General features: G+C 36.3%; 1 protein-coding gene across 1 annotated transcript in view; it reads right to left on the bottom strand.

Moving 5' to 3' along the window:
- The window catches only part of TMEM131 (transmembrane protein 131), a 96594-nt gene that overhangs the window by 41666 nt on the left and 27106 nt on the right, over positions 1-27822 (bottom strand). Inside the window, exons 3-10 of the mRNA XM_061998021.1 lie at positions 23536-23576; positions 16696-16764; positions 6595-6718; positions 5586-5702; positions 4622-4744; positions 3855-3935; positions 495-645; positions 320-376 (exon numbers count right to left, since the gene is read on the bottom strand). Coding sequence (XP_061854005.1) covers positions 320-376; positions 495-645; positions 3855-3935; positions 4622-4744; positions 5586-5702; positions 6595-6718; positions 16696-16764; positions 23536-23576 — 763 coding nt within the window. The remainder of the gene's footprint in view (positions 1-319; positions 377-494; positions 646-3854; positions 3936-4621; positions 4745-5585; positions 5703-6594; positions 6719-16695; positions 16765-23535; positions 23577-27822) is intronic.

Here is a 27822-nt window from a genome sequence, read left to right on the forward strand (position 1 = left end):
TAAACAAATCTTTCAAAACAAGTTCACAATTAAGTAAACTGACAATGCTTTCAGACTAGGCCACCCACTGCTGTAAGGCTAATGTTCTTACTAGTCTTACAACTATATGTGCTAACTACTGTTTGCTTGTACACATCTTGAGTATACTTGCAGGTGAATACACTGGTGCACTGCTGCAACACATTGCTATCCTGCTTCTGTAACTGGCATTTTAAAAGCATCAATTGCACAAGCAACCCTGAATAGTACAAAAATAACTGGTCTTTCTCCTCCCCACCCAGCTCCTTATAAATACTATGAGATCTGAAGGACAGTTTACCTTGTGTTCGCAGAGTACCAAAATCTAGCATTTCTGTTGATGAATAGATTCCTGGTGCTTTAAGAAAAAAAAAAAAAAAATCATTTTCTTATTAAACTACAAGTTAATTAAGTTGAGTAACTTAAAACCAACAACCCACTCCCCCTCCCCCAAACCCCACCACTTTTCTCCAAACCTGTTGTAACTTCTACTTCAACAGGCAGAATGATAAATTCTGTGTTGTCTGAGGCATTTGTTTTTATTCTAATGAAGGCTGTGTGATTATCTGCTTCTCTTGAAGAAAAGCTGGCTCTCATCACTCCTTTTGTTTCATAGGGAGGTATTTCCTGATAAATAATCAGAGAACATCTATGAGAATGCAGCGATTGCAAAAAAAAGCTGCCACACAAAAAAAGAGCAATAGAAGCACCAAATATAATTGTATTAAGAGAAAAAGCTTCAATAGTAGTAAGAAATAGGCTGCCTGATATTAATATTACCATTATATTTAGTAATCATCTAATATGACACTGATTAAAAATAGATTTATTCAAGAGAACTTTCACGTCCTATTTGAATAAGTTTTATGTATTAAAATTGTAAAAACACAGTAGACTAGATTTACAGAATCTACCAATAAACAGAAACTATTTATCTAAATGTTATTGAAAGCAGTAACATTAAATATTTGGTTTGCATATTCTAATTGGTTTTTTTCTCCAGAGCAAATACAAAGCATACAGTTTCTGTGCTAAACACAACGTGAAACAGTGTAGAAAGTTGAAGTAGCCAGAAACTTGCAGAGCTGCAGGTTTATTAGTCACCAATCAATTTACACCAAAAAGTCAAAACACACTGTTTTTGTACCAAGCCTATTCCATCAGTTCCAACCTGCATTCAGGGTCTGAAAGGCAACTCTTTTTGTAACTGCTGATCACAGCTTCAGCACAAGACCAGAACCATAGTTGACATACTAACATTTCATATTCTTCCCCAACACATTACAGAAGGGCCAAGGAATTGGATTTTTCTTTTTTTTTTTTAAAGAGAAGATGAAAACCTTGACTTGAAATTGGAGCTTCTTCCAATTTAAATGCAAATAAATATGTCAGAAAGTAGGAATTTTTGATAAGTAGTTCTTGCATTGATTGATGTTTCAGTTGACAACTTTTCTTTTGTGTTTTTGATGAAAGAAACTGGTTAGGATGTAATCCATACAGGTGGTGACCACCTTATACATCTCTGCTTTCTGTAGTACAAGCTTGTATCAATCTATTTTGGAGGTTAAGATGTAGTTTCTATAGCGTAATGACTGTAGACATACTCTTTGAAAACTGTTGAAATTTAAAGTAACTAGTTTCAAATGCTACCACTTGCTGAGTTCCTAAAGTAAGAAGCTTTCAAGTTCTGTTTTCACACTTATTCAGACCTAATATAGTGCAAACATTCATTAATGTTTCAAAGGATGGGATTTGACTCTTCCATAGCTGTAACCAGGGAGCCACGGTTTGTCAGGTCCTTAAAGTAACAGTGGTTACAAAAATACTCCTGCATATGCAGACTACTTCATCCAATCATCCAAAAATTTAGCATAAAACAATTTTAGACAATGACATACATCCATATGTCAAAGTATTACCAATGTATTTCAAATGTATTCTACTTTGCAGCTTTTTCTAACTGCAGTACAGCTCTTGACATAGCCAATACAATGATATATCTGGGTGTTTCCTCCTAGTAATTTAATTTCTTCTAGTTGCCCTATTGTTTTGAAATATCAGTAGCCAATATGAAAAAAATGAGGATTAGTGCTGACCAGCAGTAACCTACACTGGAAGCTTTCACATGCATGTCACGATTGCTTCAGCTGCCCACCTGGCCTACGGAAGCTGAAAATCTACATGCTCAAGAAACCATTAGAAATGAAGCAGACATTTAAAAAACTTCTTTTGTTTGTGGCTCTAACACATTTTCTACTAATGGCTAGAGTTCAACATTCCCCTTGAGCCTTTTGACAAGGAAGAGACAATACCACTTGACTAAAATGGTGCCAAAACACCAGGACCTTCATTTTTACAAATGCATTTCAATGTTTACATCTAACCCTCAGCATCTATTTACTCTTTCCACTGCATTCTTTTAAAGCTGCTTGTGATCTGTATTCATACTCACTTGTTTGAAACTGTTTTATCTAAAACTAACACACTAACATTCTCATGGACTTTCTCCAGAAACGCCAGAAATTAAGTTTTGTGATTGTCCTTAGCTCAGTTGGAAAACTCCTGGCTTTAGTCATTACAACAGATGTAACTGTCAGTGACTGGAATTATAGAATTTAGCAAGAAACAAGTTTTGGAGCCCAATGACTTTGAACTCTCTCCCAGCTAAATAACAGTAATCAAAAAAAGAAATAAATCTAATTAGAGGAAAATAGACTTTGCATCTGGTTGGACATTACCAATAGCATAACACATAGCACAGAGCTAATACTTTACTTTCAGGATGCTTTCACTTAAAGATATCAGTATGTGTTACTTCAAAACCACGGTAAATGAAGAACATAGCAACAGATTTAATAGGCCAGACTGTGAGTCCATCCAACTCACTACCCCATCTTCAGCAGCAGACATCAGGAATAAAGAGTAACTTCAGGGCATGCATGTAGGAATATTTTCCAGAACAATTTCCAGCCGTTCTTGACTCATGATCTAAGGATTTACTGCAGCTAGACACACTGCTGTTTTACTTAGTAGTCCTTAATAGAGTCTTCTTCCCTAAGTTTGCTCAGCTGCTCTTTCAACCCATGTATGCATTCACAGTGACTTGCAGGAAGGATTTTCTCAGATTAAAAAAAAAAATTAAAACTCTGTATATTTTTCCTGTTGGCTGGATATAGCTCACAGGCCATCAGGACTACATTGACCTGAATGCTTGGGTAGGTGTAATTTATTTGACTTATTCCTCTCATTTCTAAAAGCACAACTCAATACAGCTGGCTTCTTTTAATTAAACTTTTCCTTCAATTCCTAATACCATGCAATTATCCGTTCATTTTTTATGGGATATTTCTAATGATTACATGAGAAGAAGTTGGTAAAATATACATAAAGCCTACAATAATATCAAAAGAAATTCTTCCCAAAAAGTACAATGTGCTGTATCATCACTGAATGAGTGGTAGGGGTTGGAAGGGACCTTTAGAGATCATCTAGCCCAACCACCTGCCAAAGCAGGTCCAGCTAGATCAGGTTGCACAGGAACGTGTACAGGCGGGTCTTGAAGACCTTCAAGGAAGGAGACTCTACACCCTCCCTGGGCAGGCTGTGCCAGGGCTCTCTCATTCTCACAGTAAAATAATTTTTTCTTATGTTTAAATTGAACTTTTTGTGTTCCAGCTTCATCCCATTACTCCTTGTCCTGTTGCTAGATACCATCGAAAAAAGGGATGCCCCGACCTCCTGACACTTGCCATTTATATACTTATAAATACTAATGACATGCTGCTTCAGTCTCTTATAGACTATATAGCCCCAGTTCCTGCAGCATGACTACTCACCCATAGCTTCCTTGTACCTCCTTGCTGACCTGTTGGAAGCTCTAGATGGAGATCACCTCCACTGGAATACATTTCTACCACCTGAAATGGATAACAGGAAAACGTTACCACTCAGCTTCAAAGGGATTCTGTTCTGACCATCAGATGTTATAATGTGCAATACAAGGGGTAAGCAACTATCTGACCATTGGAATATCTTAGAAATTCAGTTTTAACAATGATATAGCCGTTTGCTATTGCTACACTTGATATGCTTTCTGTAGCATTTCACAGTTTGTGGATCACTTAACAGAATCAGACAGCGTTTATTATTTGGTTAGGTACAGACATCAACTCTGTCTTAACGTAAGAATGCTCGTCAACGTTACATACTAGGGGTAACATCATAAAGACACTTTATGCTGTGTGAAGCAACCAGAAGGGAGCTAAGAGGCATGCCTGGATTAAAAATACAAGACCTATTTCACACTGTTTGCTTCAGTATTTTGCTTAACTACCAGTGAAGTGAAATTATTTCTTTTGCAGCAATTATGACCATTTTAAAACAGACATTTCACAAAAAACCCCAAATTCAGCAAATTAAGAGATCTGTAAGCATAATCCATAATTTCTAAAACAACTGATCTGCATTTAAACAGAAAAAAATTACATAATATGAAATACTTGTCTCAAACAGCTTTAAAGTTCAAATAAAAGTTTAAGAAGTACTAAACCAATAAAATTTTCAGTTTAATATCAAAAACAAGCAATTAATGGTTTTCTCTCACCTGCAAAGGTTCACTGTGAGGATTATGTATGTTTATTATAGGAGAGAAACTGCTATTTACAGGAACTCGTGCCCCAATAAATGGGCGCAGTCGATAGGGGTTCGGTACTCCAATGCCAAATACCTAGTTAAAGAAAAAAACAAGCTTAAAGTAGCTGCATGTAATTGTTGCAGAGCCTAACATATGTGTGCCAAGAGTACTACTACCAACTACTCTTTTTTATTATTTTCATAGCTTACTTGTAACGAAACACTTAAAACTAGCATCATGCTAAAGCACTGAAATAGAGAAACTGGTTTCATTTGCAACTAAATGATATTTCTCATAGTCCCTACTTACTCAACGCTGACATATTCAGAACACAGGAAGGCATAATACCGTCTTTTTTTTCCTGATACTCTGAAAACACTAGATATCAGCTAAAGGTTAAGAAGATGTGAAATATGCTTTAATCACAGCACTATGGGACAGACTATCCATATGGGAAGTGTTTTTGTTGTTGTTTTCAAAACACTGTCACAGTAAGAGTAATATTTTTTCAACAAGAGGATTTATTTCACTTTTCAGACTCTTTCATCTGTCTGGTTTATCTTTCTGAATCTCAAGCGAGTCATTTTTTGCCAGCTTAATGAATAACATTGCCTTGTCACTGGACCAGATAAATACATAGGTAAAGAATGAGCAAGAAGCCACTAAAAGAACATAACACAAAAAAGTTGGTGGGAGGATTTTAATGCCACACAATTTCATCAATCTGGCTTACAGTACTGCCCTACAGATATTTACAGTGGTATACCTCTGTGTGACAACAAGCAGCACCTATGGAAACTTCTTGAACTGAGCTGATAAAAAAATCCCTCAAATACTGTGCAAATATCTTTGGATGGTTAATCATGCCATAAAAGATACAGCCCTAGTTGATTCCCACTTCATAACTTTTTCAGAAAGAGAGTAATTCTCTTACCTGATAAGTAAATACCCCATGATTAGAAGTATTAATAAATAAAGTGTTCTCTACGTTTCCCACTACTCTTGCAAGGAAAACTACATCAAATGATGTATTCCCTCCTGGAAGAATTTTCTGGAGAAAAAAAAAATAGTAGCAATCAAACAGAGGAATAAGCAAGTTGTTTATGGAAGACATTCCACCCTGCAGATAAACAATAGTTTTTGTGTGTCCTTTATGTGAAAATAAAAGCTAGAAAGTCTACTGCCTATTTGGGGAAAAGGAAAAAAAAGCAGAAGTTTTAGATAAATAAAAATGTGTAACAAAATACTAAAAATATCTATTTTACAACTGTTATCTAGTGAAGGATCATATTTAATTGAGCTTTTAGGCTGAATTCTTAGTTTAGAGTTCAGCATATCACAGAAGTACTTTGGACTGACATTTTACAGAACATTGGAGAAAAGCAATTACTCTAAGACTTCCATAAGTGAGAACAATTGCTTACAAGCAGGGTTTTTTTTTTTCAAGTTTCTAATGTTTACAAGGCCCCTGCTAAGCCACAAGCACTGCAGACAAAACTGAAACTAGAGGACTATATCCGACACCAATGTAGTTAAGAGTTAATCTCACTGACACCATGCTTTTTAACTTGCAAGTAACATGATTACAGTAGCTCAAGTGACTCCCTCATAACTCCACTGGACTTAAAATTGTCAGAGAAATTATAAGAACATCTTGTTCCTTTATGTGCTGTAAGGCAATGTACACTTAGTTATTTCAGCAACAAAGGAGATCTGCTGTTAACCATTGCTTATAGTATACACTTACATCATAGTCCTAGCTCTTCTAGCAGGGCTTGTGTGAGGTTTTTGTGCTTGTTCAAATTTGCTTGGTAACTGACATGAAATCATGAACCGTACTATCTTAATACTTTTAGGTATGCAATTACTACAGTAAGTAGTTCACTCAAATAAAGGAGGGAAACCAAGATCCCATGTGGGCTTGAATGAGGGAAGACACTTACCCTATTTTGAAAAAATGATGCATGAAAATGTGAGGTTGTAGCAGATATTGATACTAACGTAATTGTTTCTTCTGAGCTAGGGTTATGTAGGTAAACTTTTTCCATTTTTGGCATTCCAACTGGCCTGTTGAAACAGACAGAAAATATTTTTACAGTGTTAAAGTTCTGGCAAATAGAGCTTTGGGCTTTGTCCCATTAAAGCAGATAGGAATGATAAACACTGACAATAGAACTTTGCTTAAAGAGATTTTTCAAGTACAATATGAAAATTCTACCTTGAAGAATTATATAGTTAACACATCTTCTATTATTTTATTGATTACTTTTCCTGAAGGCTTACCTAAAATTCATCATCCTCTAAAATGACACCTATCCAAACTTAAATTCTGTTTTTCATTTTTTTTTACTTCATAGTCAGAAATTGTCTATTCCTATGTAAGTCACCTCTAAATAATTATTTTAAGAAAGGTTTCACACAGCAACTTAAAACAGAATACACCCTAGATGAAACTCTAAGCACTTTTTTCCCCCAATAGATTGTAAGTAGTCTTATCCAGAACCCAGAATTTTTCAAGTAATATATTTTATACTATGGTCTACAGAATTACAGACATGCACAGCAACTATTTTATTTGTATACTGCATTTGAATTCATATCTTAGGAAAATAAAAGAAATGCTTGAGAGAAAATCCAGAAATTAAGAAGTCTAAAATACAGAAGTCCAACAGTTACACAACAGTACACTTTTTCATTAACAAGATATAAACAACAGCTGACATAACAATAAATGCTTCATCTTAATCAATTTCTTTTCAGACATTGGTACCTCTTTAGACTTGTTTCCTGCCTTTTAGCACATGTGTTAAGCATCAGCACCAAAGCACTAATAAAGTACATAGATTACAATTTGCTCCGAATTAAATTTTGTAATTCAAAATAATTAACTCTTAACTTGCAGGCTACACGTATTCCATGCAGCACTCCATCCCATGTCACTTGCTTCAAACATTGCAAGGATCACAAAAAAATTGGTAAGAATCACTATCTGTAGTACCTGAAGTGACAACACCAGTAATAGGCAGTTTTTTTGCCATCTTCAGTTAACCTTAACAGGCCAAATTAATAAATGCTATTGCAGTTGCTAAGTTTTTCAACTTGGAGGCAGAAAGGGCGTCTCAATAGAATGCAACAAAAGTTTGCTGTAAATTAGAGGTGGCACTGAATGGAGGATTTAGTGACAGTAATCAAACTATGCCACAATTTACAAAGTGATTGCAGTAACAGAGTCTCCTACTGTCTTTACAGGCTAAAGAGAGACATGCTAAGGACCATGGTACTAACTTAAAGACACATTTATTAAACTTCAATAAACTGCACAATCACTAACAGTAGAATATTCCTACAGTCTACTGCTGTAAATCTCTCTGCTTTGCTTGCTGAGTCCTCCGAATTTCATGTCTCCATCAGTGAATATTTGATCTTGATCCTACTTTCACTGTCAAAATCTCATTTTGACTTCTCTGCCTTAACTAGTATTGAAGTCAACAATTTCTCTTCTTGCTTAAAACCGATACAAAACCAACATTGATGCTAAGCCATAACATATTCATATGTATTCCTATCTGTTGCCAGTATACATGGGCATCATAGAATCATAGAATAGTAGGGGTTGGAAGGGACCTTTAGAGATCATCTAGTCCAATCCACCTGCAGAAGCAGGTTCACCTAGATCAGGTTGCATAGGAACATGTCCAGGCGGGTCTGGAAGACCTCCAAGGAAGGAGACTCCACAACCCCTCTGGGCAGCCTGTGCCAGGGCTCCCTCACCCTCACAGTAAAATAGTTTTTTCTTATGTTTAAGTGGAATTTTTTGTGTTCCAGCTTCATCCCATTACCCCTTGTCCTGTTACTAGCTACTATAGAAAAAAGGGATGTCCCAACCTCCTGACACCCACCCTTTAGATATCTGTAAATGTTAATAAGATCTTCCCTCAGTCTCCTCTTCTCTAGACTAAACAGCCCCAGTTCCCGCAGCCTTTCCTCATAAGAAAGATGTTCCAGTCCCCTGATCATCTTGGTGGCCCTGTGCTGGACTCTCCAGAAGTTCCCTGTCCCTCTTGAGCTGAGGAGCCCAGAACTGGACACAGGACTCCAGATGAGGCCTCACCAGGGCAGAGTAGAGAGGGAGCAGAACGTCACTCGACCTGCTGGCCACACTCTTCTTGATGCATCCCAGGATGCCATTGGCCTTCTTGGCCACGAGGGCACATTGCTGGCTCATGGTTAGTTCATTATCAATCAGGACTCCCAGGTCTCTCTCTGCAGGGCTGCTCTTCAGCAGTTTGACTGACAGCCTGTACTGGTGCAGGGGGCTGTTCCTCTCCAGATCCAGGACTCTGCACGTATCCTTGTTGAACCTCATGAGTTTCCTCTCTGCCCAACTCTCAAGCCGGTCGAGATCCTGCTGAATGGCAGCACAGCCTTCTGGGGAATCAGCCAATCCTCCCAGTTTGGTGTCATCAGCCAACTTGCTGAGGGTACACTCTGTTCCCTCATCCAGGTCATTGATGAAGATGTTGAACAAGACTGGCCCCAGAATCCATCCCTGTGGAACTCCACTGGCCACAGGCCTCCAACTCGACTCTTTGCCATTGATCACCACCCTCTGGGCTCTGTCATTGAGCCAGCTCTCGATCCACCTCACTGTCCACTCATCCAACCCACACTGCTTGAGCTTTCTGATGACGTAGTTATGGGAAACAATGTCAAAAGCCTTGCTGAAGTCAAGGAAGATGACATCTGCTGCTCTCCCCTCATTTAGCCAGCCAGTTATGTGCTCATAGAAGCCTATCCATGTTGACTCCCCCTGATAACCATCTTTTCCTTCATATGTTTAGTGATAACATTCAGGATGAGTTGTTCCATCACCTTTCCAGGGATGGAGGTTAGAATGACCAGCCTGTAGTTTCCTGGGTTGTCCTTCATGCCCTTTTTGAAGACTGGAGTGAAACTGTTTTTTCTCCAGTCCTCAGGCACCTTGGTTATCCTCCATGATTGTTCATAAATGACAGAAAGAGGTTTAGCAACCACATCAGCCAGCTTGCTCAGCATTCTAGGATGCATCCCATCAGGACCCATTGACTTATGAGCCTTAAGCTTGCCCAACAAGTCTTCAACCTCTTCCATTTCCACCCAGGGCGAATATGAAAGGGAGATGGTTTACCAGCTGTAATGTTTTGCACTAACTGCTATAACTGCTGCACTGTAATCAATTGAATCAAACAGTAAATCTATACCTGTTTGCTAGGAAAAAATCTTAGCAGACTAGAGGAATCGAAATGAGACAGCCCTCCAAAGTTCCCCATCTACATCTGCCCTCCCCCCAACAAAAAACCCCACCAAAACAACAACAAGAAAACCCAACAACCAACCACAAAAGCAAAACTGAACAAGTGTCTGCTGACAAGAAAATACCCAGTAACCTTTGAATTCTGAACCCACTGCTTCAAACACTCCTTCACTGACATCTATACAGACGGGCTTGAGTATTTTATCTGCTTGGTGACTGTGAAAGGCATAAGGAAGCTTTTATAACAGCAATTTTGCAGTGAATTCGTTGTTCAGAGAAAATAGTCATTTTTTAAACAAATACTCCCTAATCTACCAACACAAAAAAGTCCAATCCCTCCAACACTGAAAGAAGCTATTTCAGTCTCTCCCAAGAATCTGCTGCTGGTTCCCTAGTTCTCTCTGCAATTTCTCATTCTCCCCAGTGGAGGACATGCTCTTAGCACCTTGTTGCAACTCTTTTGCTTGCCCAGAGCATGTTCAGTAGCTCCCCAAGAAGACTAAATCCTCATTCTTCTCCATTATAATGTACTCCAACCAGTCTTCATAAGAGGAGCTCAAGAGCCGAAAACAAGAATCAAGCAGAATGGTTCTCACCAACCGCAACAGCAGGAAGCAAAAGAAGATGAGGTAGATTTAAGTACTGTATTGCTCTGAGCGGTTCACTATTACATGTGAAAAAACAACATAACCAGTGTTATTGATTCTATCCTCTACAGAGAATCAGCTGTGTACTGAAAATCTAAGATCAGAGTTTACTTAAGTGGCACTTTTTGTGATGCATAATGTGTGAAACACCACAAAGCCAAGAAAACTATGTTGAATGAACAGGTAATACTGAAGGGGCAGTCTGTTCTTGTCAAAAAAGTAGTTTGGAAGTAAAGCTCATTATCTCAGGGAATGTTTCAAACGTTAACAATCTTTTAAGGCCTTCACACTTTTAGAGTTCTGAAAAGAGAGGACTATAAAACAGTATATTTGAGAGGCTAAAGTCTATAAAAGAATTATTAAAGTAGCAGCTGTGACAGACATCGTAGTTCACTAACTTCAGATTCCAGACCAATCTACCACAGAATAATTTTAGGTGATAAAGGCAGAAGTCACTAAAAAACAAATTCTATTGCTAGGATTATGTTTTATTGGTTTATTTTACTATTTGTTGATAATTCTGATTTTGAAACAATGAGTCCAGTATTATGGTTTGCTCAGATACAGCTTTCCTTATACTGTTGAAGCTTTATGTTTGCCAAACCTCACTTGTTTTTTCTGCTATCAGATATGGTAGCATTCAAGTAAAGCAGTGTGCACCAGACACCTTTAAAGAACCTACATCCCAAGCAATAATCACCTAAGGGATGCTCTCCAGGCTGCGGATTATCAAGCCACAATGTTCTACGCAAGCAGAGTGTTACTTGGCGCCAAATCTTTACAGCAGAATTTCCTGGAGCACTTTCCATTGCAAGAAGCTGGTACAGACATATACCTTCAGGCAAATGTGAACTGTCAAAGCATGCAAGATTTTGCTCCTTATCTTTTCTCCCTGCTAATGCTAGGTCCACCTACACTGATAAAAAACAGATATCACAATTTAGATGAGAAGATGGTAACTGACAAGGTTGAGTTGCCTGTTCAAATGACTAAAGAAGCCTGTGTTCATGTTCTTCACTGTTGCAACTCAACTCTTTCTAAAGCTTTAGTATTTCCAGTGTATCGTAAGCACATCTTTGTAATGGAATTCATTGCTGCTCTAGGGATCAAGAGGTAGATTCTTTTAACAAAGGCAATCAGCTCCTGCAAAAAGTTAGGGATGTGAGTCAAGTTATTGGTTCAGACCTAACTTGCAAAAACATCATAGGTACTCACTGTTAAGCAAATATGGATTGGGAACATTCTGTGAAAATGCCCTTTCAAAAGAGCAATTACATTTTTTTATTGCATATAGTTTAGACTCTTCTGTAAAATGCTCACTTGATTTATAAAAACTGATAGAAATCTATTACTGAAAAGCAAAGGATATAAATTCAGCAGATATATTCTTCTTGTTCCATCTTTCTAGTGAAACTGGAGAGAGAACTGAAGTTAACTAAAAGCTTCAGATTTTGGAAGTTAGGTATATAGTCAAGATTCAACTCAAATGAATTGCTCATTAATTTAAAAGTTGAACAAATATGTTTTCTTCTAAGTATGTTTTTTGGTAGCATCTTTGGAAACTCCTTAAACTATTGTAAGCCTAGCTGTCATATGGCATATCGAAATTTTTTCACGTGGGTTATATCAGTATCTGTGTCAGCCAGAAGTGAATAGCAGATGTTTAGAGAGCAAAAGTGTAATAATGTGGAAAGCTTAAAACTTCAGGTGCAAAGATAACTCTCCTAGCCTCTAATTATAGGCAACTTTGGAACATCCTGAACCAATGCAGAGAGTTCTCCAGTTAGGAGATCAGAGAGCACAAGCTTGGGTGTTGTCTTGTAATATATCCAGCTACTTTTAATGAAACAAGCTCATCTTACAAGATTCTCTCTAGCAACTGAAAAGGAATGCATTTTGTACCTCATTCTGAAAAAAATGCTAGTTGTTCACATGAGGGAAGCCTACATGATGTACAAGACTAGAGAATCAGTTACTAGAGTATTTCTCCATTTCACATGAAACTGTATGCATCTCTGGTGGAGTGAAACAGCTTCTTTAACTGAAGTTGGAGTAACTGAAGCACACAAGTTTGAGAATGCAAATGTGTCTAATTCAGAAAAGCTAAAGAACCCAAGAATCACAGAATGGGTTTGTGGGTTTTTTTATACGCACTAGTCTACAGACCAATTGTTTCTCAGCTTCCATATTTCCCTGGCTTTTAACAAACAGATAAAGTTCTTCTGTAGTAAATGTGACTAAAAGTTAAGTGTCCATGTAACATACTAAATGGAACAAACACCCTATTTTGTTAGGAATCTAACTTAGATCCCACACAGCATATCATACCCGTTCCAGTTAGCAAAACCCCATATACAAAATATTAGTAGAAGAGTTTTATCCAATCATGCCACCAACTGTGATTTGAACATTGAACTGTTATTTGCTTTGTCAACATTCTGCAGTCTAGCCTATGTCAAATTATTGTCAACAGTTTCCTTTATTTAACAAACTCTAAGGGAAATGAAAAATTAATTTTGCAACATTTTAAAAGAATTCCAACAATCTCAAATGCTCACACATGAAAAGAGTATCAAATACACTGTATAAACATTTTTCTGCACATGATAGGTACCTCTCGGCATTTGTAAATACACTTGTTTAAAATGTAAAAAATCCCAGTGATTTGGATAAACTCTCTACTTGCTAAAACTCTTCACTATATACTGTTTGGAGATTAGAATTGTTGAAGAAAATAAACCAATTCACTAAACTTACAGTAACCTCATGTTTAAATAAGTTCTCAAGACTTGCAAGAACATCTCAAAGCAACTGCTTTCAAGGCCAGCTCAAGCTTTTATAGAGCATCCTGACAAATATTAGAGTTCACAAGTAACATGAAAATGTTACAAAAATCCCCTAAAGAAAACATTTCAAATGAAATGCAAAGCAATATTGTTTATCAACAGAAAACCAAAACCACAGATTTTCAGAATACTGTCCAACCAATGAAGAAACTTTGTCTAGAGAATGGGACCTTGTTCAAACTGAGGAGAAGAAGAACCCCTGTTCACCAAAGAAGCCATATGTTGATCAAATATTAAAATTTTACTTCTCTAAAAGTATAATTTCATACATTGCCAATCATTTCCATGAAGCCAGGATAAGACATCAATTTCACCTTTTAAATAATTCCACATTTAAAAATGTTGATGTCAAGCAGTTCCAGCTCACATTGTGTTAGTATCCTAAAATACTCAACACCCAAGTGCTCCATTACCAGAAATTTTATTGTCAAGAACTTACAAACTTTACTTTTAAAATAGTGAGAGTTGAATCAACATCGATGAAGGCTATGTATCAAGATCTGCGAAGATTCCGTTTCCCACAAAGCAGGTGCAAGAACTGAATACAAACCGTCCTGCAACAGTATTGTTCAGTCTTTACCCAAATGGGCCACCAGCAAGAGCTTGTCTCAGACACAGAAAGCCTTATAGGTAATTACTGCTCTGCCAAAATAACCTCTGAGCAATCAACTCCTAAAGCTATGGCAGACACATAATGGTTACTGTTTGTATGTTAGAACACCTCAATTATTCCATTCCCATTTAACAACAGGGGAGAGTAACAGATTAAAAGAGAGATTACAAGGAACAGAATGTCGCTAATAATAAAGGCAGCTAGCTGTGGAATGGCTTTTGGGTGGAGGGTTGGTTTCTTTTTTGCTTGTTTGTTTTCTTTTTAAAGAATCTCTGATATCTGACACATCGTAGAATTTGTTCCAGAGAAAGAATGGTGCCTCTTCAGAAACGCAACCAGAAGACTTTCACATAAAATAACCAAATGAGTATTCCACTTAGTCCAAGCAGTTCCCTGGAGCGGTGCTACGGGAGAACCTGCTTCAGTTCCACCCCATTCCCAGAGGCTTAATGTATACAGATAACATTTGGGATTTCTTCAAGTGAGCTGAAGATTTGCATATCCTACATGTAGCATACATTTCCTTTGATAAATGTGAGATCACCTGGACTGCCTTCAAAGTGGCAGAATTATGGTAGAGTTTATTTTATATTAAAACAGCATTAACAAAACCCCCACTGTTACAAAACAGAAGTATAAGGTCACTGTAATCTCATCTCCAGTAAGTATGTCTACAGCACTTATTTATCAACTTAATACTGATTCTGATTTTTCATGAGAACTCAACATAACTTTTAATAAATATTGCTGCTCAAGTTGGCATGTTTTTGAAACATCTGATTAAACCCACACACTTTCAGCAGACCAAAAATGTCACAGGATGAGTGGGTTAGCTTACAACTGACATTAAATATTGCAACTTTCTTTAGACTAGCAAAGACACATGTCAATATCCCAGCATAAACATGAACTTTGAACAAACCTACCCTACTAATTGTTACATGCAAGCTATTAAGAGAACACCTTTTAGGTATGATCCTTATTCAAAAACTAAATATTCATTGTACGTCTTTCCTAAAATCTGTTACACACAAAGAAAGAAAAGCCAGAATTTGAATGTGAAAATGCTGTTTTAAAAGGTAAAAAATCCAAAGGCTTAAATCTACACCTGCTTGGCACCTGCAGTTGGTTCCCACCATAAGGTTGAGTTACTTGGCATTTCTCAGAGTCGACTCACTTTTACTTAAACTACTAAGTAGAGACTTTAAGCTGAATTTTGGGTCTTCGTATTTAAATCTTTCTAAAGCTGTTCTTTATATATTACCGAAGTTTTAATTAATCAGATGATTTCTGACCAAGACTGTAACCTACTATACTGTAAACTACAACAGGTAAATTATCATATACTGTTAGAAAAAAAATAGCACACAGAGCGAACAAAGATCTAACATACAGGTCCTCTGTTTTAACTGAGAGAATGCAGCAATGCAGTACTGCAGTGCAGTTCTGCATTTATTGTACAATGTCCTTCCTAAGTAAAAGACTTGCACTACTTTAATACAGTACTAGACCTACACTATTTCTTCAATGTTTTCAGCTCCGCCAAGAACAACTTACCAAAAAATCAAAATATAATAAAGAACAGTTTGAAGTATTTTTTATTTTAAAGGTCTTTTCCAACCAAAACAATTCAATGATTCTATGACACTGTCTGGGATCTATTTTTAGCAAGAAAAAAAACCACAAACCACCCATAACAACAAAACCAGAAAATAAAGCATCCTTGAAAATCTACAAAGCAAAGAGTATATGTAGCTTTCTTCAGATAAGCATGCAAACTATGGATGACCTTCAAAAGCAAGCTATTTCAGAGCACATCAACAAAATGCTTTATTCATATTGGAAAAAAGGTGTATAAAACACATTTCAAATGTTCAATTCTCTAATTAGTAAGAACTGAAAATGTTTGTAATTTTAAGAGCAAAAAATAAATCACTTAAAGCCAAACCAATAAGTTTACAGTCATTCTAACAAAAAGCAAACTGCTCTACAAGTTGAGTTTGTACTGCACTCACCAGCACAACTTGTTAATTATTACCTAATTTTCTTATAGCAGAGATACAGCAGAGCAGGTCTTATCACTAAGTATTTTACTATTAAATTTAGAATCTCAATATCCTCTTACTTAGGTCCACTTACTGACATTACACAACAAAAACACACAACATCAAATGCTAGAGATTCTGAAATTTTGACGAAACAAGGAACAGGGATCAGAGTGATCTATTACATCTTTCTTTAGAAGTGAAAGTTACAGGTTTTTTTAGAGAGAACACAAATAAATTATGTAAAATGAGGCATTTTCATGTAGCTTTGCTATTTAGTAGCACTACTTTTGTAGGTTTTTTTCAAATAAAGATTATTTCTAGAAACCTACTATGTGCAAAAAATATGCAGTTACAGTTTCTCTTGTTTCATAAACACCGAAATATACACCATGTCAAAAAACAGGAGTTTCCTTGCACATCTCTGTAGTTACCACATTGTGCAATGTTCTTTCCTGCAGATCACCAGCTCTCTAAAACAAGTAAGTCAACTACACTTTAGGACAATCTGTCAAAATTGACAGTTTCAAATGATCTTAAGGGTTTTTTTTCCCCCCCTATTTCTCTGACTAAATACATCAACAGACTTTTTCAACTTACTGTTCGTGGAAATCCAGCATTGGTGGCTCAAACCGGAGAGGTCGGCAATTTCCCCGATATAGGGATACACTGCAAGAAAAATTAAAATGCTGTAAAAGACATAGTTAAATGATCCATTTTTGCTCCTTTTCAATCTCAAATTGTCCTTTCTTGGCAAATTGTTCATTAATGCCAACAACAGAGTAACTAATTCAAAAGAAGAAACAGCCTGACAAACTCAACCATTCTGTAATTACAATACTGTAATTTTACCAGCCCCTTAACATGATTATGTTGTGTCTCCAAAAAGACTATAAGTACATATCTTGGAAATGGACAAAACTGAAGTGTTACTCTTCCTCTATATAGTGCTGGCTAAGTGAAACAGTAAGCTAAATCGATTTATATCATCTTTCGTAGCAATATCCAAACACCTGCCTAAAGATGTGAACAGTAACTTGCGTACACATTATGAGTTTCTCTAGTCACATTTATAATAGTACACAACAATCTCGCACCCATTCGATAGTACTGAGGCCACATGGGAGAAAACAGCCCATATCTATACAGTTAAAAACTTGCTCTCCAAAAGACAGACATTGTGCTCTAGAAATGTTTCTTAGCTTTGCCTGTACTAACCTCCCACTGGGAGCTCTTTAAGAGACTGCTACGAAATTAAGACCAAAACTTAAATACCATTCAAACGATCCAGCAATTAAGACAACAAAGTACCTGGAAAGATTCTCTACTATTGTTTATTTCACTAGGACAGTTATATAAAGCACAATCAATAACCCACAATGTAAGTTACAAGAAAAAATACAAAGCAGTTTCATTGACTGAAATGTTCTTATTCAGAATGATGTGATTGTGACCATACAAGTAACTCCAATTCAGTAACACTTCATTTTGGCCTAAGTCAGATTTATACAATAAAGCATAAAACAAGGAGACAGTAACAGAAAAGAAATAAACAGAAATAAATAATGGTTCAAGATCAATGGTTCCTGAATGGCTGAAAACTTTTTTTCTTAAATGCTTCTGCTTCTGATATTAAAATAGCAGTTCTGGTTTAGACCCTTGTTTTCTGACTTTGTATCAATCCAAGATGTCCAAAGACAGAGCTGCAGCCATGTGTCCTGGGTAAGTAAATCTGCTCCACAAACTCAGCCAGGGCAGAACAACCACCCTGTTCTGCCTAAACTCAGGGAGAAGTCAAGAGAGGGAAAATGCCCTTGGACAGGCATATGAAACACTTGATGAAAGCTGAGGCCTTGAACTCAATCAATCTGATTCCATCCAGCTTACTTCCAGGAAAATTCATTATTGACCAAATTCACATGTGTTTCCATACTCCAGAATCACTTCAACAAGGAAGCTACTTACAGGAGTAAAAATTTAAGAATATGGTATGAAATCTTAAATGCATTCTCTAATAGCACAGATCTGGGGAATGACAACAGTGTAATAAATCAAGCTTTTAAAATAAAAATACAACGTGTCAATGACTGGCCCTAGGACCCCACAACTGTATCATCAGAGTTCAAGAATAATACACATGTACTAGGGAGATTATTCATGCTGATCATTTTACAGGTCTCACAGTTTGGATGTCAAAGCATCTCCAATACCACTTAGAATTTAGTAATTAAAAATAACTTTATCCACATAATAATCAGCTTTAGTGTATGTGTGGGTGCACAGTGGTATTTTGAAAGGATAAAACAAGTGCATAGTACATCTTCAGAGTGATTGTCTAACCTTTCAAAGATTATGGTCAGATTTTAGAAAACATTTAGAGTGTATTTTTAAACTGAAAAAGACAAAAAGCTCATGTACCTTTGTTGTCAAGATAACACTAGACAAAAACTATATTTCTTCAACAATAGTTTTTAAAGTAGTTCCATCAATGTCTTCCCAATTCAAAAACCTCAGAACAGTCAATCAGCACCTCTTCCTTTATTGGTAATTATTGGTAAAAGGACATATCAATTCCTTTTATGGAAAAGTTATCAGAAATATTTACAGTATTTACAAAAGTGATAATGAAGATCTTCATTTCAAACGCATTGAAAATACAGTCAAGAGTATCTTGACCTAACCTGAACAATCAGGACATACACAATTCTTCACATACATGAAAAGCTTAAGCACACAAAATTTTTAAATAGCTAAACTTTGGCAAAAGGAGTCACACTGGTAATAAATGCTGAATATTATAATAAAAGTAACAACTGTAATAAGATTCAAATGGTATCAAGAAATATTGGAATTCTTAAACTTTGCCTACTGAAAGGCCTAACATGAGTCAACTTGCAACAGACTCATAAAATCATGATGTCTGCTCCGCTGGGCACTTGCTCACTGAGGGCTGGATACACCCATGGGTAGGGCAACTTTATAGCATAATGACATTTAAGTTAATTACTACTACATGCATATAGAGTTATGTCTCCTGGTCTCATATCAGAATTTAAAACGTTTTTCTTTCTTTACCCTTCCAAGTTTTCTAATTTTCAAAGTCAAGAAGAACATGAAAAAGAAACAATGCATCTGAGTGACAGAGAACTACTGACATCTGCCAACAAGCTCCAAGAATTGGCCAGGAGTCACCTGAATTTATGAAGTTTCAGAATGACTAGTCCCTGGCAATGATTTAAGATTGTCCCAACACTTTTCCCCTTCTCTCTTTTCCCTTGATTTTAAAAATGAGAGTTGAGAATGAACTACACACAGTCCATGACATGATCATTACCCCTGGCATACCATCCATTCTGACATCAAAATGAGCACTATTTACCTGAACTACTAACTACTGTACTGCTACTATTCAGAAGTGACCAACTACCAGATGCAATTCATTGAAGTGCAACTTCATGTTTCAATAAGGTTAGTAAGAGCTGCAGTTATAAAGCTGGCCAAAATATTAATGGTTGGAAAGATTGTAGGTTTGTAGCTCATATGGATGTCCACCTGTGCTGAGACACAATTTTCTTCTGTCTAAGGACATTCTGCAGCACATCTATAATGTTTTCCTGTTTATCACAGAATACTAGGCACTTGTAATTTTAAATAATCTGTGCAGATCTCTGCATTTAGAGATGAAGAAAATGCTTGTCAAATACAGTACTTAAAGACTTCTGCAAAGTTGGGCAGTAATTGTTTCTCTGTTACCTGACATTACCTTTCTAGTTTTTCTGGGTTTTCTGGAGGAGGTATGTGCTCTGTGGAAACTTATCTGTACCATCTTTAATTGCTACTGTGGAAAATTCAAATCTAAGCATTGGTCTAAATGTATTTTTCCCACATTACTTCATCAGTCATTTAAAGGGTTTTACTTCCTCTTCTGTGCCATAAATCATCCAGAAATAAAGAATGGCATTAAATGGTCAAATAGAAAGGATTTCTTGATTTCATATAGCAATATGAACTCTTAAGAGGGCTACTACTTCATTATTTCTATTAGATAAAAGTGTGTGCCCCAAAAACACATGATTGTTTTAAAATGAAAAACAAGCAAATACCTCACAGTGGGTACTTTTTGTGTAAGAATGTTCTTGAAAAAGCCACCTCAAAGATTATATATTTTTGGCTAAAAAAAGTAGCCAACCAACCACATTTCCCTGAGTGCATCCTTGACTTGTTAACATTTAAAAGTAAGGCTGAGACGCATATATCGGAAAATGTATTTAAATTGTTTGTAGTTAAAACTACTTTAGAAATATGGGTAATAAACACAGCCTTAGCGAGAAGTGAACTTCTGGAAGATGTTTGACCACTCTCATACGTGGCATTAGTCACTGATTTACGTGCAGATGAATAAAAACGCCAGCAACAAAAGGTTTGCATGAACTACAACCCAGTGGTTGGTTCAGTCATGCCAAAATTAACCCAGTATCAGGAAAACATACTCATGATATCAGACATTGAACTTCAAAGCTAATACTTCCTGAGGAGGTTGTCTAGGGAAAGGGTGGGGAAAGAACAGGGAGAAGCTTGAATAGGCACACAGCAACCTAACCATGGGCAAGAACAAAACAAATTAAATGGCTAGTTTATTTCCCTCCTTCCAATTAGTATTAAAAAGCAGATCAAAGAACTGAGTAAACCCTCTAGATAGGGAAGAAATATCTGCAAGCTATATCAAGGAAATAAGGACAATGAAAGTCATTTAGAGGAGTTAAGCATGTGGACCAGAAAACTAGAGTTTTTAGCAAAAGAACTAAAAAAAAAAAAAAAGAAGAAAATAAATCACTCCAAAAAAACCCTTGAAATGATCAAAACCAATTATGACAGAGAGAGAGAAAAATGGACAGAAAGCAAACTGATTATTTACTTTGTAATATATCACTGAAGACTTTGTGATACAAATCTTTATCACGTGGTGATTGAATCCCAAATAGGCAAGCACCCTTTGTGCAATGGACTTTTTTTCTCCCATCAAATCTGCAAGATTTTTCAAATCTATAAACCTGTGTTTTACTAGAACATACTCGTGTTTGAAATTTCAAACACAGAAAGCAATGTTCTTAAATGAGAAATTAAAATAAAAAATGCTGGAAAGATGTCTAATCCATGGCCTCAGTCTCATTCTCAAGGACTGCCAAATTTGTTTGTTCTCTGGGAGACAAAAAAATTGTACATAATTCCTAGATCCCAATAAAGGCACCCTCTTTCTGCCATTGAGATTCAATGATTTAAACAAGATACTATTCCATTTTAACTATCTCTGTGAATTCTGACTCTACCCAGTTCAATTATTATTCCTTTATTCATGTTTTCATACTTGCAATCTGCAGCATATAGCTACAGCTGTTTGATACACAGCTGTGTTCCCTATCATTCTGCAATCCCTTAACAGCTCGTGGAAGAATGCAACAAATATCCAAAGCACAACAGCTCCAGTTCACAATCCATGTACAAAGCCATCATTGCTGGCAGGGTAAAATAAGTCACTGGACCATGAACTGTAGCAGCTGAGCCACAGGCACACATACTCACTTTCTCTGTCACAGGAGAGAGAATCCTTGGCAGGAAAGACAGGTAAACAACAACTGGGGTACTAGCACTTCAGACCACTCATATTGTTTGTGAGTGATAAATGACCAGAAGTCCAACTGATTTAATACTACAAACCATGACAAGGAAGAACACAATGATCACTTAATTATGGAAACAGAAGTTTTAGAAGTCAGTTGTACTAATCTGTAACCTATTTGCTTTGTGTTCTTCCAGAAGCATTAAGGATCATCTTATATAGCTTTCAACAAACAAGAGGGTTCAATAAAGAAATTTAAAATATTCTTTTGTTACATACATGGAGGTGTGGCTTACAAAGAAACCAGTATGGAATATAGCTTTGGAATTGATTACTTATGGAAGCTGTTCAGTGAAATACATATTCTGCTTGCTTAATCCAATGTTGACAGGCAAGTAAGAAAACAAATAGTTTAATAAAAGCATGAGGTGGATTAATTTGAGGGACTACATAGATTAGAAATAAATGGGCAGAAGCCCTGTAAGGCAGAAAGGAGCCTTCATTGGTGGGAAGAAGGAAAGAAGGCAGATTTAGGGAAGGTACAGAACCACAAAATCTCAAGCTTCATGCAGACTGAATATGTCAAATTTTTTCAATTAAGAAGGAAATGAGAAGTTCGCATAACACAAGTTTGACAAAATTCACATTAGTGTAATACACAAATTGTCTCAAGCTTTAGATCAAAACATGAAGTAATGGTCTTATCTCAATATATGATATTCACTCCTCTCTTACATTAAAGATTACAATTATATACATTACATGCAATAAAGATGTGAACTTATGTTTTAATTTCACCTAAAGTGAAAGACCTGCCACAATCTCATAAGATTCTTCAGCAACTTCATGTTCACTCTTTCCCCCCGAAACCCTGAATTTCAAGTATACTTACAAACCTAGTACTAAGTAAGCCAAAGTCTACAGTGCTTTCACAAATACTGTAAGGAATAACTATAAATTCAAGAGGCTGGCAGTATTTTCATAAATTCAGAAGGTCTGTACCTAATGAGATTGCAGCAAAGACTGGTGACAAGTGTTACAAATAGCACCAAGGCTTTTAAGCACAAAACAAAAGAGACTGCTTTTTTCCAGATAATTTACAAAACTTGTTGTAAACAGAATTCTCTTAAGCTCACTTTCAAGCAACTATGCACACTGTAAAATAAGAATCTTTCATATATTCATCTGAAATGAAAAAAAGAATAGTCCTTTCAATAGATTTCCTGGGAAGGAAATTGAAATAGTCTGTGGAAAAAAACCCTGTAGTCGTATTTACTGAAAATAAGCTATGCTTTATATGACCATTTGTTGAATGCCATTGTACATGAAACAAACTTCATTATTACAGCCTAATGTACTTATTAAATACACAGAAACATTTGAGGAGTCTCTAAAGAACAGTTAGGAACCAGTAAAGAAAGAAGCCATTTATTTTCCTTCTCAGATACTACACATGTAAAGTTTTTCCACAATGACTTTGAGTGGAGGCAGGGTGAGGGGGGTCAGTGCAGGCACATGGAAACAGACAGTGAAGAATCTAATGAAAGTAACATCATAAAATATTTCTTAAAAAAGATCCCAAGAACTTCTGATGCACGTAAACATTCCTTTCTCAATAAAACTTCAGTGAAATGATAAAACAGATCTACTAGTATAGTCTAAGTTTGCCTCCTCTTTATTTACACAGATTTATTCTGTGGTAAACATTACAAAGTGAATTAAAGATTTCTTCCATATGTGAAGTGATTTAGCTGCCCACTATTATATCAATAACAATCACAAATCTCACAATAGGGTGGCCATATTAAGAAAATCACGCTTACCTTTTCTGTTGATATGAACTGAGGCCTATAGTTGTCTCAGTCTGTAAAAAAGAATATTTAAATTTAAGACACCAAAAGTATTGTACTACTTCTCGGAAAAAAACCCACCACATCTGTAACAAGATAATAGATCAAATCTTATTGAACTTCACACCTGGAGCACAAAAAAACCAAATTGTCTTTTTCTAATTATTTAAAGAAACGAAGCCTCTACTGAAAGACTGTTTGGTCCTGGACAAGAACTGCAGTTGGTTTCAGTTGGTAGAAACTCTGACAAACAGTAAGACAAGCAGAAACATAACTTAAAAATTGAGAGAAGGTAAAAAGTCCAGGAGATTATAACATAAGGAACAAAAGAAAAACCTAGCATAGATGTAAGAAACAAATTACAAAAAAAAAAAAAGTGTATAAAATAACAGCCAAGTAATTATGTCACTGGTGTAATTTCACAAACCAAAAGACAAAGAACACTATAATCTTCATTCGATTAAGAGACTTCACCTCCCTCTTTAATATCTTCCAGCCTCTATTATCCATACTTTTACTACTACTCCACTGGACATTACAGTTAATTACCTGAAAACAAGGAGGTTAGGTTGTCTAAGAAAATCCCAACTAGTTTATCCTTGTCTAAGAAATCTCTGCTGGTTTAGAAAGCTGTATATGGGACAGCATCGTGATACAGCTGTTAAAGCATATGCAACTGCTGTCCTTCCACAGGATTTGTAGATAAACTGAGGATTTCAGTCCTTCTCTTAAAAGTATTTAATGACCAGGACGATTATTTATCTCTGTGAGCACGTTTAAAGCTTACAGGTTTGGTAAAGTCTAAGGAGCACCTTGGCTCATCTGACACAGTTCACTTCTAGTGTAAAGATGTTGTTCATTTGCAAGAAGAATAGAAATTTTTCATGTCTCACTACAGAATGACAACCAGCTCTCTGGGTTGGACACTTGACTGATTTCTATTTCAAGTACAAATTACATTTTCTTTTGTTGTTTTTCTTAAGATTTTTTTTTTAAATATCCATACTTTAAAATTCACCTAATACAAGAATCTGTATTTTCTTTTGCTTTTTAGAGGCACTTCAAAATTTTATAATTACTACTATTAAATCACTTAGTCCACAAACATTAATGTCTGATTCATGTCAAATCAGTTCTGATTCATGTGAGATCAACCGACCCTCCAATTTCTATCAAGTAAAAGAAAGTCAGAAGTGTACTATCTACCATCATAAAACAAAGCTAATCTGCTTTTAACTTGAGGATTTATTTTCAATTTTAAATATCTAGGCAGAACAAAAACTAGCTTTTTTGTTTTAAAACCTCTGAAATAGAGAGGCACACTGCCTTGCTAAAGAGATGTTGCAGGAGGAAGGGATCCACATGAAATAACACTTTGTAGTACAGCATGATCAGTGCAGACTTTCCTCCCTGAAGAGAAGGTAAGTTGTTTTATATTGCAAATTGTATTATAATCTAAAAATCATCAAGTTTTAAGTTTAAATGAAAGCTTGCTGAGCTTAAATTATGTATTACATTCAAGCCGAATAGAAAAACAGAGCATTTCTTATTTTTCATTACAGTACACTGGCTTGCAAAAGTTTCCCTAGCTAAGGTATGGAGAGAGACAACCAAAAATTGCTGAAACAGTGTTCCTGTGAAACACTGTTACATAACTGCACTGGTTTTGGCTGGGATAGAGTTCATTTTCTCTGTAGCAGCTAATATGAATCTATGTTTTGGATTTGTGCTGAAAACATTATTAATAACAGAGGAATGTTTTGGTTATTGCTGACCAGCTTTTGCACAGCATCAAGGCCTTTTCTGCCTCTCACCCTGCCCTGCCAGAGAGTGGGCTAGGGGGGAAAACGAAGGGGAGAGTTGGGCACAGCCATGACAGCTGACCCCAACCAACCAACCAAAGGGATATTCCAGACCATATCACATAATGCTTAGCACATAAAGCTGGAGAAGATGGAAGGGGAGAGGCATTTAGAGCAATAGCATTTTTCTTAAGTAATCCTTACGTGTGATGGATCCCACTTTTGTGGAGCTGGCTGAACACCTGCCTGCCCACGGGAAGTGGTGAATGAGTTCCTTGTTTTGCTTTGCTTGCATATGCAGCTTTTGCTTTACCCATGCAAACTGGTTTTGGTATCAACTCACATGTTATCACTCTTATCCTAATTCTCCCCTCCATCCCATGGGGGAAGAGAGAGCAAGTGGCTATGTGGAGCCAAGCTGCCAGCTGTGGTTAAACCACAGCAACCACCAAACACTCCATGAAGTTAACAGATGCATAAACAATCTGTATTCCTTACTAATGCCCTTGAAAGTGCATTATTCACTACAGTTAAATACAACCTTCCTTCCAGGAATTGATTTTTCTTTAGAAACATAACTAAAGTACATAAATAAATTACCATCCGTTACCTTACAATCAGATGTTGGAGCAAACAGGTTCAGATCCTATGTCTGGACAACTGAAATAGTCATTACCAACATTGTCCCATCCATCTAAATTATTTGGTAGAGAAAGTTGTGATCTGTACTCTTAGGCACTGTAACTAATAGTCACTACCCTTAATACTAGTCTTAGCCCGAGACCTCACTGAGACCAACTTTTATTGAGACAGCATTGGAGAAAAATACAGAAACAAACTGAAATACATTATCATCGACCATAGCTGAACTACTACAGAGTCATAGCTGCAGTTAACTGTTGGGAGTTAAATTCTCTGACTGATCATACACTCAAGTATGTTCTGAAGTTACAGATTTGCTATGAAAATATTAGTCTAATATCTGTACATAAAGTTTAAAGTCATAAATCATTTTGGTAGGACTTCATAAATCAGAAGAGCAAAAATCCAAAGATTCACACTTATAAGGAAAAGCCTCGGTTTTGTTTTCAGATGTCTGTTAAATACAAGCAAAATGACAAATTAATCTCAGTGATCCTTTCTGTGTTTTGAGCAGAGGGTTGTTTGGTGTTTTAGTTTGCTTGCATTTTTTGTGGGTATTTTGTTGTGTGGGTTTTGGTTTGGGTTTTTTTAATTTTTTTGTTTGTTTTTGTTTCGTTGGTTTGTGCGGGTTTGCTTTTTAAAATCAGGGTCAATCAAGAGCAAAGAAATAGCACACCAACTTCAGCAGCTTGGCAACCATAGCATCATGGAACTAAACCAAAAATAAATCCCATGTGGCAGTTTCTATAATTACCACACATTTTTATTACCTGTCAATCTTTAGAGTTGTGCAGTAAACAAAAACATATAAGTGTGTTAAGCTACGTGTTCCAAACACTTTCTTAAAATCTGATCTTCAAGTAAAATTGTGGACCTACTGTGTGATCTATTTCTCTGTGTGATCACACAAAACTGTCAAACATAAATGTACCAAGATCTAAAACCATACACCACAGACAGTTATGTTGAATACTGAGAGTTCATCAGGTAAAGAGAAATAAAATTATGCTCTTTAATAGTTTCTTTTTTTTTCCTTTAAAGGATACATCTGTAATAAAGTGGCATTAGCAGGATTTGTTTTATAGGAAAGATTTATTAAACCTCATCTGTATGGGAAAATTATTACAAGTTACAAAATGCTACATTGCAATGTAAAGATTAGGAAGAAGGCCGCATGTGCACATTATTAATATTTCTAGAGACATAATAACCTAAGTTAAAGGGTAAAAAATTTCAATTGGATTAATTTCCTGATTCGTCTGACTGCCTGACAACAAAACCTATGCTCAGCACAGAAGAAACAGTAGAAATATACAACTGAGTGGGAAAAAGAAACTGGAGAGGGAAAAATCGTCCCTTTTACCAGTCCTGGGGGTTTATAGTCCTTCCACTCGAAGGGCTGTGTTCAAGTCTTGGAGATAGGGGTTTTTTTCCCTTCATTTAAAGATAGCATACCCATTTAGGCTGTTGCTTCTAACAGTTACATGCCTTAATTTCTCTCTTATATAACCCTAGAAGGATTAAACCATAAACAAAAGGGATTTCACTGTAAAGATCTTGAGACAATTTGCACACATTGAGTTAGAAAATTTTAAGGCAGTCAACCAGCACCAGTTTCAAGACTTACAACAATCTCCCTCCAGATACCCCTATCATCAAGAAAGGTTTCACAGAGAATCTCTACCTGAAAGCACACCTTACAGATTTACTAGTGTTGTGGAACAATACCAGACAACAAACTTGTGCACATGGAGAATCAACAACCACTCTTTATAATCTTCAGACTGTAAAGATATATCCATGGTTGTTAACTTTA

Source organism: Colius striatus, chromosome 1, assembly GCF_028858725.1.
Source record: "Colius striatus isolate bColStr4 chromosome 1, bColStr4.1.hap1, whole genome shotgun sequence".
NCBI lineage: Eukaryota > Metazoa > Chordata > Aves > Coliiformes > Coliidae > Colius > Colius striatus.